This window comes from Misgurnus anguillicaudatus, chromosome 10, assembly GCF_027580225.2.
Source record: "Misgurnus anguillicaudatus chromosome 10, ASM2758022v2, whole genome shotgun sequence".
Lineage (NCBI taxonomy): Eukaryota > Metazoa > Chordata > Actinopteri > Cypriniformes > Cobitidae > Misgurnus > Misgurnus anguillicaudatus.
Genome location: NC_073346.2, coordinates 32917172 through 32929890, shown reverse-complemented (window position 1 = coordinate 32929890; position 12719 = coordinate 32917172). Strand labels below are relative to the sequence as shown.

Sequence of the window (12719 nt, the reverse complement as noted above, 5' to 3'; positions counted from 1 at the left end):
AAAAAAGTGCTATTGGAGGATCAGGCCTCAAGGAATACAGCTCATTTCAGTACAATATAAGGATAACATGTAGGCTAACATATAATTGCTTAATAAAACACAGACAAACAGAGGAACACTGCTTTTGCCAAACAATGAATATAGGCTCCCATACAAAGGCTGGTAAAACTTTAAACAGTGATGTTTAAATGTACTAAATTATATTTAGATAACCATGTTTAAGTCTTCACTAATGTTATGTTGTAGTTTAGGTTGCTGTTTGTAATAAAACTGTAGATAGCATAGGAATAGCCTAGCACTGTAATCATAGCAAAGCTTACCTTGTCATTGCTGGTGTGATATGGATTTTACTGGCAACATTTGTAAAAGTCTCTTTACTTCTGAGGTTCAAGCAGCACAGGAGACCGATAGAAACGTTCTGTTGCTTTTACTTAGTGCTCTTATTCGCAAAATTATGCGTGTGCGGCGCTACCGGACCTGATTGCGACCACTTTAGTCAATGCTTACGGCCGCGGACTTCCACGTCTATATTTGACGCGCACCGCGTCCAAATCGCATTTCAAATACAAAGTTAAAGTAAAAATTAACATGTTGCATACAGCACGTGGAAACAGACATACGCTGCGTCTCAAACCGCCTACTTCCATACTATATAGTAGGCAAAGAGTACGAGAAGTAGTGATTTTCGCCCACTATATAGTATAGAAGTATGCTGTTTGGGACGCAGCCATAACTATTACACGCAGCTTTTTCATGTGTGGATGCTGGTCGCGCGCATTGGTCAAAAAAAAAAAAATAATAACACAGTCTAATTTTGAAATGCATTGTTGTAACGCGTTCGTTACTAAGACTGTAAAGAGTAAAATATTACCAAAATTTTATGCGTTATATTACTGCGTTACAGCAAAAACTAATATATTACTGTAATATATTATATTTTGTAATGCGTTACTCCCAACACTGCCTATACATACGGGTAAACACGGCTATTCAGTCTTTTCACGTTTAATGAATGATATTTACTTGTATAAAAACAGTATAAACACCTATAAATACGGGTAATCACTGCAATTATTATGCTTTTTATATGTTTAATAACGGATATTAGTCAAATTACTTTTAAATATGATTAAATACTGCGTAACTTTGAAAGTGCATAAAAGTCATTATTTGTTGGGTTTTATAATGTAATTGACTGACAAAACCTTGCATTGTAATTGGTATTTAATGTAATAAAACATGTTATATTTTAAATTTACTGTTGTTTAAATTCTAAAATGATTAAAGAAATAGCTTATACTTTTACATGATACCAGCTCTTACAAACAGAATACAGTACTTCCTGTTTTAACAGAACAGAACAAAAAACAGTACCTCTTACAACATAATTTACCACACTTTACACTGTATGCCAAATCTACCAATGTAGCTTTTACAGAATCATAATACATAAACATAAAAAAAAAAAAAAAATAGTTTACACTTGTGAAGACATTAAAATCAGCAATAAAAACAAAGGTTACATTTCATGTTAATTTCAAATTTTACAAAGTTGTCAATTAAATTACATAAATGTAACAATTGCTAAACCAATAAAGACCAAGTGTTTTTGCAGTCTCTTAGGGCAGTCAAGTTGCCCTTGAGCAAGGCACTTGTCCCTCAATACTCCATGGGTGCTGCAGGGACGGGTATGTGTTCACGACTTGCAGTGCATGTGTTTACTACTCAATGGATGGGTAAATTGCAGAGGTCACTATGTATGGGATTACCATAAATTTGTCATAACTTCACCATCACTTCATATTTCTATGCAACACTGACATGAATCTTTGTGCATGTGAATGCCAAGCTGACACAGGGAGACCAAGCAGTCCACACAGAAAGACCCCCTATCCCGGCCGAGGTTCAAGCCTTGGAATGTGGATCTTCTTGCTGTGAGGCAATCAACAAATCTGTTGACATTTTAAATAAGACATCTGCAAACAAAAAGTGTATTGATGTGTACTGTGTCAGTGTTAACTGTAAAACTTTACCATTCTGTTTGCTGCAATGAACAGAGTGGGTGTGTCTGCATTTACCTGATTAAACGCACTCCTTCCACCAATCAGAGTCACATTTTTAGGCAGATCTGTGGCACGGAGACAAACAATGCTAGTGCAAGGATTCAAGGTATAAATTTGTCACATACTCAGTTATATAGAGAATATATAACCAGTAGTGAAATGAAAGTCAAGTCAGCTCCATGGACAGAGTAAAAAATATATATGTCAAGTGTTGTTGCACCGTGACAGATCTTATTTATTACTCACATTCCTTGAGACGTTATTTTTAATTTAATAAAGAAATACATTAACATTTATTAGCCAATCTATCATAGGGTTCAACACTTACTGTAAGTTTTTGGTTGATGAAATGTCATGATTGATGAACACTACACATGACAATTGTTTAATGCAAATCCTTTGTTAAACCTAGGTGAATGAAGTTGTGTTTTTTTGTATTTAGTGTTTATTAATTGCATTGCAGTGGCAGCAAGTTTGTGGGTTCAATTCTCAGGAAATGTATAAATTGAACGCACTGCTGTGAATGAAAGCATCTGTCAAATGCATAAATATAAATGTAACATCTTTATTGTTATGTAGTACAATACAATTTTTATTTTATTTCTCCCAACGATCGAAAGAGAAACAAACCTTTAATTACAAAGATTATAAAACATTAAAGAGTATACAATACATGACAAACTAAAGAACATAGATATGAACAGCAATAGTAAAAGGTCAGTTACAGTATTAAAGAACCCATATGCAATCAAAACAATCTGTTTTAAAAAGAGTAGGTAAAAAGTAACAGTGTCAAGTGGTTGTAACATATCAGATGTTAAGATTGCATTCACAAGTGACACCTTAAACTAAAGCCCCGCTATTGCCCACAAAATATTTGAAGGCCACCCCAATCACAATTTCTACCAAATAAAATATCGTCGCTGTCCGATGAAACTCACGTATGTTCATTTTGCCGATTTTGAGATTTTTCGACAGATTGAATGTCCAGGTTCATTTCCATATACAGTATGCGTCACATACCTAAATAGCCAATGAAAACTTGTGAAATCATGTCATCTGATTTTCACGTACCCGTTTGGTGTCAAAGCTGTCAATCACGCCGCATATCTTCCGCCTGTGAAGCATCTCGCCGGTCTCGTAAAGTTTCATCGAAGCTCAGCACTGGATATAGCCGAATAAACATGACAAAGACTTTCCTTCGAGGTAAACGTTTCCCCCGGACGCCAGACTAAGGGCCAATCCCATTTCTCTGTCTTACCCCTTCCCCTTACCCCTACCCCTTAGTTTTGCACGTTCACGCATCTATGAGTCACTTAATTACGGTAGGACTGTGCAAACAAAGTATCTGTCTAGCATTGGTGTTATACGCTGGGGATTTCCCCACCACTTTGTGAAAGCATTTGGTTAAAATGTTCTGAAAAATAAAGCGATGCTTAAGACTGGTTTTGTGGTCCAGGGTCACATATGTTGCGTTGTATGCTGATGGTGTGTTTTCTTGTACATATGTAATGAAATTCATTGTAATCATTTATTAAACGCGCTGCTGTTTTCTACGTTGTGGTGCTTTGGCATTGTTCGGTTGAGCTGGTGTTGCAGGGACTTTGTCAGTGTATTGATTCATTGTCCCATCATAGCTTGCAAGAGACATTTAATACACTTATAATTAATATTAAATAAAGTAAGCGTATTTAACTAAGACGTAGGCTATTTAATAAACTGAGCGTATTCATCTGTCAATACGAAACGTGACTTGACCATTCTAATTAATGATCGGAAGAACACTTATCGATCACAGTTACTGTAAAATATGCACGCATGTCCATTTAAACTCAATTTTGGTAAAATGTGGATTATATCATGACACTGGCAAGAATATGGTTACATGTAAATATGCCGTACCAAGTATGACAACGCTACATTCAACTGCTTTTGATATACGGTGTTTTTTTCACTTCCTGAAAAGTAACCGTTTTGGACATCCGTGAGTTTCATCGGGCAGCGACGATATACAGATGTAAATGTGTTACAAAAATATCCAAACAATAAATATTTCTCAATTTTTGGTTGTCTTAGCATATTTTAATCTTTGTTTTGTCTTATATTTAATAATTGTAAATCATCTTCAGGCCCCTTGGAAATCTGTTGAGGCCCCCTATAAGCTCTGGCCCCTGGTTAAAAAACAGTGATTAAAAACATAAGTAAAACCTTTCAACATTTTCATTGGAAGCTTATAACTATAAGAGTTTTCAGAAGGTTCCCATTCCACCTTTAAATTGTCATAGCAAAAGTGTTACTTAAAAACTTAACCTAAAATAAAAACCCTAAGAAATCTAAGATATTTAATTATGTCAAAGCATCTCTTCTCAGATTTCTTTGGAGGTGCTTTGGCCTTGTGTCTGGTATGGATGGTGTAGGAACATTCAATTGTTTTGTGTTTGTCTTGTAATCCTCTGTTTTCCAGTGACATCATCATCATCATCATAGTCATTAATATCTTCATACATTAGAAGTTCAAAGCAACTGCTCGGCTCTTCTACAGATTGATTCATGCATTTGTCGCTCAGTGTTTAGTTGGAAGCTCTGTTCATGAGACCGGTACTGATTTTCCTGACATCATCTTCATCCAACAAACTCAGAACAGCATCTCTCAACTGTTCGAATAGCTTCCCGGCTTTGGAGCACTTCGCCAGCAGAGACTCTGGTGTGATGCCTCTCTTAAACACCCGGACAGCCTGATGAACTAGCGTTCCACGGTACAACCTAAATATCAGAGATGAAATGCTCTGTTATACGACAACATTTAGAAGTAGTATAAACTGGTTGATCGAATATACCTTATAACAAAACACCATACTGCCGTATGAAAGGTTTATCGTTTCGTAATGCATGTATACTGTGCAGTGTGGTATATGGTAGTATTTTATTGTCAGGCATTTACAATGCAAGTCAAGGCTTATCAGTATTTATAATGAAATGTTGCTGTACCGTGCACACTCTGGTTCAGGAAGTGGCAGATGCAGTAAGCGATTGAGACAGAGACTCCACCACAGACAGGACTGCCATTGGCTGTACAGATGAGCCACCTCATGACCCAAATCGATCTTTCCTTGACTATTTAGTTTCAACTCCGTCTCTAAACCCCCAAATCAAAAACATTTAGATATAAACAATACATGTAAAAAATAATACAGCGTCTGATCTTTTGAGAAGCTCTTCTGAAGCGGCTTTGTATTCAATCTTTAATTTGATGTACATGAACTAGTGTATTTAACTGTTGACAGGTCTAAATCTTTAGATAGCAAGATATTGATGTATTATGACATCAGTACCTATTTGTGTCCTGGCTGGGGTGTTTAGCCGTCCGTAGACCATCCCGAGTAGGAGACCCCAAAGATGCAGCAGGTTCGGCTGAGGCTTTGCATTTACCAGCCAGTAGCGCGTCACAAACACCTGGAACTGCAAGTCAAGAGGGATATCACTGACAGATGACACATCTAAAGTTTCCAGGAGGATCTGAAGACGCAAAGTGTGTGGTTCCTATAGAGACATTAGAAAAACGAATTAAGACTCGAATTCATAAATCCAAATGTAGATTTTTGTAAAGAAAAGATAACATCAAGCTTGTGTAAACACAATTAGTACCTCTGCTAATGTTTCCAGTCGAAGTCCTTCTTTTACTTTAGTCTCCATAGCTTCAACTTTTGAACTGGTTAAAGTTAATCCCTCTCTGTCATACTCTGTTACATAGCACTTGTCTGTAGCAGATGATGTTTTGGCAGCTGCCACAAGTTTGTCATCCGTTGGTTGTTCCCCCAACAACACTAAACCGTAAAGCACTTGTCGTATGGGGCAAGAAATTTCACTGCTGCTGGGTTGCTGAAAATCTTCAACCTGAGGGTTCATCATGAGCGTTTTTAGTAACAGTATGTTGATAATGAATGAGCCCATCTTTCCTTCATGCAGGTGCATCAGAATCCACGTAGGCAGGGCTTGCAGTGGACCTGTACAAGCTATCGGTGTCTTTGAGTTGAAGAATTGGGCCAGAGAACTTTTGGTGAGGTTGTACTGTTTGATGCCTTTAAACAGAGCTTCACGGAAAGTAACTTTCTCCTCATCGTCTGTAATTAGGTTGAGAACACCATCTATGGCTGCTTCTGGACCTTCAAACTCGGATAAACAGTGTAGCAAACCATCAATAGAGGCAAATTTTGGACCATGCACTGAGTATTCCTTCTTCCAGAGATGCTTGATGTTTTGCAATTTCCCATAATCATTGCCTAGAATGCATGCCATGACTGGGAGAAGATCCCTGTTCATGTGGTGGAAAGATGCACATAATCTTTCCACCGTAAAATGTTTGGTTAGGATGTATTTTTTCTTTGTGGCTCTGTTCACCTTGACGTTTGTCCACAAAAAATTTTCAGCAGGCAAGAGACCTGCCTTGAGGTTGAATATATAGAAATCACTGTCATCGGACAGAACTGAACAATTCCACTGGTTAGCCAAAGCAGCAATCTCCCCATCAGCCTCTTCAAAACACTGAACAAATGGCACCTTGAGTTTATGAAGGGTCTGGGCGAACACATATTTAGTAAGAAGTGGCAGGCACCTCCCCTTCTGTCCTATAGACAGCTTATTGGCCATTCTTATTTTACCCTCATATCGTGACTTGAGAGTCTCAAGTTTTTTGTCAGTGTAGTCACCACCACCATCAATTACAACGTATGGCTGAATATCACAGTCTTTTAGGTTGGTGAAAAACTGTGTGATCCGATCTTCAAAGGCATCATATTCTCCTCCATGTATCTGATCCAGTTCAGAGTTGAAGTAGAGGTTGAAGTACAAGTTACATCCATCGATTATTAGTTTACTTTCTCTAAAAGACCAATCCATTAAAATGTGTTGTTTCTTTTCAATGTAGGTCTTTAGTCCTTGGACTCCCATGCTGAATATGCTGTAAGTATTGTAGGTTGTAAATAATGTAAAATAATGTGAAAGTATTTGCTGTAACTTCAGTATTTACATTTTTAAAAGTACCTTGGGGTGTTTGTTAGCACAACTTAATTTTATGCATTGTCACAATGCAAGTTAAAGATTCTAATTTACTGATTTAGTAAAGCATTTTAAGTTTTGTGTACATCATAATGTCGACAATATTCAGCCTTGACTTATTCAAAGTTACAGCATTAGCCTCAAGTGGCCCTTTTTGCTTACCATACAAATATTAAAGTAAAAATATGTATCAATGCAACATTTAATGAAGAAAAATGTTCCTTCCACTGGAAAAAATTGTCCCAGACTGTGAACAACAACAGAATGTTATAACACATATGCTTACATTGATAAAGGGGTTGTGGAGTGATACACATAATCGTTGTGTGCATAATAAACAGTTGTCCAAAAGACGACCATTGACACTTTGCACAAGGAGGGCAAGACACAAAAGGTCATTGTAAAAGAGGCTGGCTGATCACAGAGCTCTGTGCCAAAGCACAGAGAGGCGAAGGGAAGGAAAAAAAGTGGTAGAAAAAAGTGTACAAGCAATAGGGATAACCACACCCTGGAGAGGATTGTGAAACAAAACCCATTAAAAAATGTGGGGGAGATTCACACAGAGTGGATTGCAGCTGGAGAACCACTATGCACAGACGTATGCAAGACATGGGTTTCAGCTGCCGCATTCCTTGTGTCAAAGTCACTCTTGAACAACATACAGCGTCAGAAGCATCTCGCTTCTGGACTGCTGCTGTGTGGTCCAAAGTAATGTTCTCTGATGAAAGTAAATTTTGCATTTCCTTTGGAAATCAGGATCCCAGAGTCTGTAGAAAGAGAGGAGGGGCACACAATCCACGCTGCTTGAGGTCCAGTTTAAAGTTTCCAAAGTCAGTGATGGTTTGGGGTGCCATGTCATCATCTGGTGTTGGTCCATTGTGTTTTCTGAGGTCCAAGGTCAATGCAGCCATATACCAGGACGTTTTAGAGCACTTTATGCTTTCTGCTGCTGACCAAGTTTATGGAGATGCAGATTTAATTTTCCAAAAGGACAAGGCACCTGCACACAGTGCCAAAGCTACCAGTACCTGCTTTAAGGACCATAGTATCCATGTTCTTAATTGGCCAGCAAACTCACCTAAGTATGGGGTATTGTGAAGAGGAAGATGCAATATGCCAGACCCAACAATGCAGAAGAGCTAAAGGCCACTATCAGAGCAACCTGGGATCTCATAACACCTGAGCAGTTTCACAGACTGATCGACTCCATGCCACGCCGCATTGCTGCAGTAATTCAGGCAAAAGGAGCTCAATACTCAAAAGTATTGAGTGCTGTACATGCTCATACTTTTCATGTCCATACTTTTCAGTTGGCCAAGATTTCTGAAAATTCTTTCTTTGTATTGGTCTCAAGTAATCTTCTAATTATCTATAAATTTGTGATTTTCCTTAGTTGTTATAATCATCAAAATTCAAAGGAATAAACATTTGAAATATAAAAGTCTGTGTGTAATGAATGAATATAATATACAAGTTTTACTTTTCTGAAAGGAATTAGTGAATATAATTAGATAATTATATGACCAGCACCTGTACTTTGTTTTATGTCATTAAAAGTCACTTGAGTTTGGATCCGCCGTCTCTGCCTTGCTTTGTCCACCTCTTACAATTGCCACCAACTATTAGTACATACTAACAATACAACCTGATCTTGTTGCACAATACTATACCAACTTGTTTTTAACACATCCTGATTTTCAGCTGCCTGCGATCTCGAGCTCGTCCAACTTCCATCGCGTGCAATAAAAACTCATGCTTGCGGAGTCAGTTATGATGAGATAAAAACAGAAGTTTGTTCTCATACTCGTTTGACACAGCCATGCTGAAATACTCTTGTTTGAGGATTTTGCTTTATTGCACCCTATATGATTCTGTGTATCACTGCATGTATTTACTTCATGAAAGGGTTGAAACAAGAATATTAAAGAAAAAGTAGGATTTCGATATAAGCCAAGAGGACATTAAGTTAACCCTAAACTCTGAAAATGGCTGGGTTATTTTTGACCCTCATGCTGGGTTAAAAATGACCCTATGCTGGGTCCACAGATCTTATGCATTCTATACACATAATGGTCACTAACGGAAGCTAGTTATTATTATTTATAAAGTTTTAAATATGGATATTTTCTTTAAAAGAATCACATTGATAACCATCAAAGGGCCTTTATTAACCCCCTGGGGGCGGTTTCCCGGACAGGGATTAGCTTAATCCAGGACTAGGCCTTAGTTTAATTAGGAAATATAACTAGTTTTTACAAACATGCCTTACTTAAAACATTACCTGTGTGCATTTTGAGGTAAAACAAAGGGCACTGATGTATTTTAAGATATGTAAGTGCAAGTTGTTTTCAGTTTGGAGAGCTCTTAAAAGTGTTTAAGTCTAGGACTAGGACTTCCCTGTCCGGGAAACCGCCCCCTGGAGCCATGTGGATTACTTTTTTGAAGTATGGATGAAAGAGCCAGCACATTCACTTAAATAACTTTAAATTGTGTTCATCCAAAAGATGATATTTTTATGCTTTGCTTCACCCAGTGCTTAAATGGATAGTTCACCAAAAAATGAAAATTAATTTACTCATGTTCATGTTGTTCCATGCCTCCAAGTTTCTTTGTTTTATTTAATAACACAAAAGAAGATATTTTGATAAAATTGTGGGTAAAGCACACAGTTGACGGTACAAGAAATATTTTGGAAGTCAGTGGGTACCATCGTCTGTGTGGTTATCATTTATCAAAAGATTTTCTTTTGTGTTCAACAGTAGAAAGAAACTTTAGAGCAAACATGAGGAGGAGTTGACAGAATTTTCATTTTTGGGTAAACTATCTCTTTTAAGACATTAAAGCCTAATGCAAAGGTCATGGGTTGGAATCCAATACCAATAAAAATGTGATAAAAAAATCTAAAAAAATAAAAACATCTCAAATTTACATAAATCTAAAAGTATCTTAAAATAATTAAAATCACAGCAACTTTTAAAGAATATTAAAATAACTTACCAAAATGTAAAAGAATAAAGTAAAGCCGAGGTGCCTGTGAGTGTCCTGTATTTGCATCGATATGTGATGTGATTCATCAAGTCGCTGGTATTTATTATAATAAACCGATAATGAAACCTGCATTCTTTTGTGCCCAATGCTTCAGCATAATCGAAACATAGACTTAAAATAACATACCTTTGAATTCTAAGATTTGTAATGATGAATGCAAATGTATTATTTTTAAATTAAATATGTTTCCTATATAGTTTGTTGTTGTAATTATTTCTAATTATTTTGTCTTTATATTATTATTTATATTTATTTATTATTATATTATATTGCCTTACATTGTAAGCATCCTTAAATCACAGCTAGTTTTAATAGTCAGAAATGTCTTCAGTGTCTTTTAGTTTCATATTAAAAACAAATATGACATATGGAGGTGGAAAAATAATGGTTTTTGTTCTATCACCATTTTACAAAATATTAAGATTCATAATGTATACAATAGTGTCCAAAAGTGTCCGAAGAGACATATTTGCACAATATTTGCATAATATGTCATCAGGTTTCCCCCTGATTAAACCATTGAAATTTGATTTTTTTTTTCGCACAAAATGGAGAAAACACAAAACTTGGATAGGATAGGCTAATTATTTGGCAAAAAAGTAAGCTACAGTGTATCACTGAATATTGCTTTAATTCTAAAATACAAAAAAAAAACAATACATCAAATAGCCTACATTTTATACATATCAAACCTTTTTTATATTTGTGCTGTAATTTGCTATCTAAACTGTGAACTCTTTAAACACATTGTGAAGTTTAAATGTTAAATTAACCAGTTGTAAACTAATTGTTCTTTCAGTTTTATTATCATAGAAAAGGCTCTGCCCTTTATTAACAACTTGTGGAAACAATGGATAAGACAAATGGTAGAATGTTTTCTTAAGGTATAACAAAGATGCTTGGCTATTTAAAGATCATGAGGCAGATCCGATGTGGTTTACTGAGAAAGAAGGACTGCGGTTACATGTTAGATAAGAATGCTATTATTATACATGAATTTAGTAAAGATGCACAACTGATAAAAACTGACATACATTATTTAATACGTGTGACAGTGATTGATTTATATAAATAAGATTGAAGTGAATAATATATTTTATAATACAATACAATTAACATCTTAAAGACTATAATTTCAAAAAGATATAAAAGGATTTAAAAGATTATAATTAAAAGATTTAGACGTATGAAAACATTTTGTAGTGTTAAAAAATGGCTAGGCCGAAAGGATTATTAGGAACCCCTGTTCAATTTCTCATTAATGCAATTATTTAATCAACCAATCACATGGCAGTTGCTTCAATGCATTTAGGGGTGTGGTCCTGGTCAAGACAATCTCCTGAACTCCAAACTGAATGTCAGAATGGGAAAGAAAGGTGATTTAAGCAATTTTGAGTGTGGCATGGTTGTTGCCGGTCTGAGTATTTCACAATCTGCTCAGTTACTGGGATTTTTACACACAACCATTTCTAGGGTTTACTAAAAATGGTGTGAAAAGGGAAAAACATCCAGTATGCGGCAGTCCTGTGTGCGAAAAATGTCTTGTTAATGCTAGAGGTCAGAGGAGAATGGACGACTGATTCAAGCTGATAGAAGAGCAACTTTGACTGAAATAACAACCGAGATATGCAGCAAAGCATTGTGAAGCCACAACACACACAACTTTGAGGCGGATGGGCTACAACAGCAGAAGACCCCACCGGGTACCACTCATCTTCACTACAAATAGGAAAAAGAGGCTACAATTTGCATGAGCTCACCAAAATTGGACGGTTGAAGACTGGAAAAATATTGCCTGGTCTGATGAGTCTCGATTTCTGTTGAGACATTCAGATAATAGAGTCAGAATTTGGCGTAAACAGAATGAGAACATGGATCCATCATGCCTTGTTACCACTGTGCAGGCTGCAGGTGGTGGTGTAATGGTGTGGGGGATGTTTTCTTGGCACACTTTAGGCCCGGTGCCAATTGGGCATTGTTTAAATGCCACGGCCTACCTGAGCATTGTTCCTAACCATGTCCATCCCTTTATGACCACCATGTACCCATCCTCTGATGGCTACTTCCAGCAGAATAATGCACCATGTCACAAATCTCGAATCATTTCAAATTGGTTTCTTGAACATGACATTGAGTTCACTGTACTAAAATGGCCCCCACAGTCACCAGATCTCAACCCAATAGAGCATCTTTGGGATGTGGTGGAACGGGAGCTTCGTGCCCTGAATGTGCATCCCACAAATCTCCATTAGCTGCAAGATGCTATCCTATCAATATGAGCCAACATTTCTAAAGAATGCTTTCAGCACCTTGTTGAATCATTAATTTAGGCAGTTCTGAAGGCGAAAGGGTGTCAAACAAAGTATAATTATGGTGTTCCTAATAATCCTTTAGGTGAGTGTATGTCAATAACTGTAAGGTTTTGAGTCAAAGGTTGCACAAAGTTGTTGATTCATCTTAAAACCCTCTTATTTTTTGTGAAAAAAATCCTAGTACTGTACTGTATGTGTATGTGTATGTGTTGGGTAAACATATGAGAACAATAAAAAACAT

General features: G+C 36.6%; 1 protein-coding gene across 1 annotated transcript; it reads right to left on the bottom strand.

Annotated features, from left to right (window-relative positions):
• Nucleotides 1–4426: 4426 nt before the first annotated feature.
• LOC129448522 (single-strand DNA endonuclease ASTE1-like) lies at nucleotides 4427–10238 on the bottom strand. The gene is made up of 5 exons (XM_055210962.2): nucleotides 10116–10238; nucleotides 5709–7020; nucleotides 5396–5603; nucleotides 5052–5199; nucleotides 4427–4826 (listed from the first exon to the last, which is right to left on the bottom strand). The coding sequence occupies exons 1-5, from the start codon at nucleotides 10190–10192 to the stop codon at nucleotides 4634–4636; spliced, it is 1938 nt and encodes a 645-aa protein (XP_055066937.2). The 5' UTR covers nucleotides 10193–10238; the 3' UTR covers nucleotides 4427–4633.
• Nucleotides 10239–12719: the final 2481 nt, after the last annotated feature.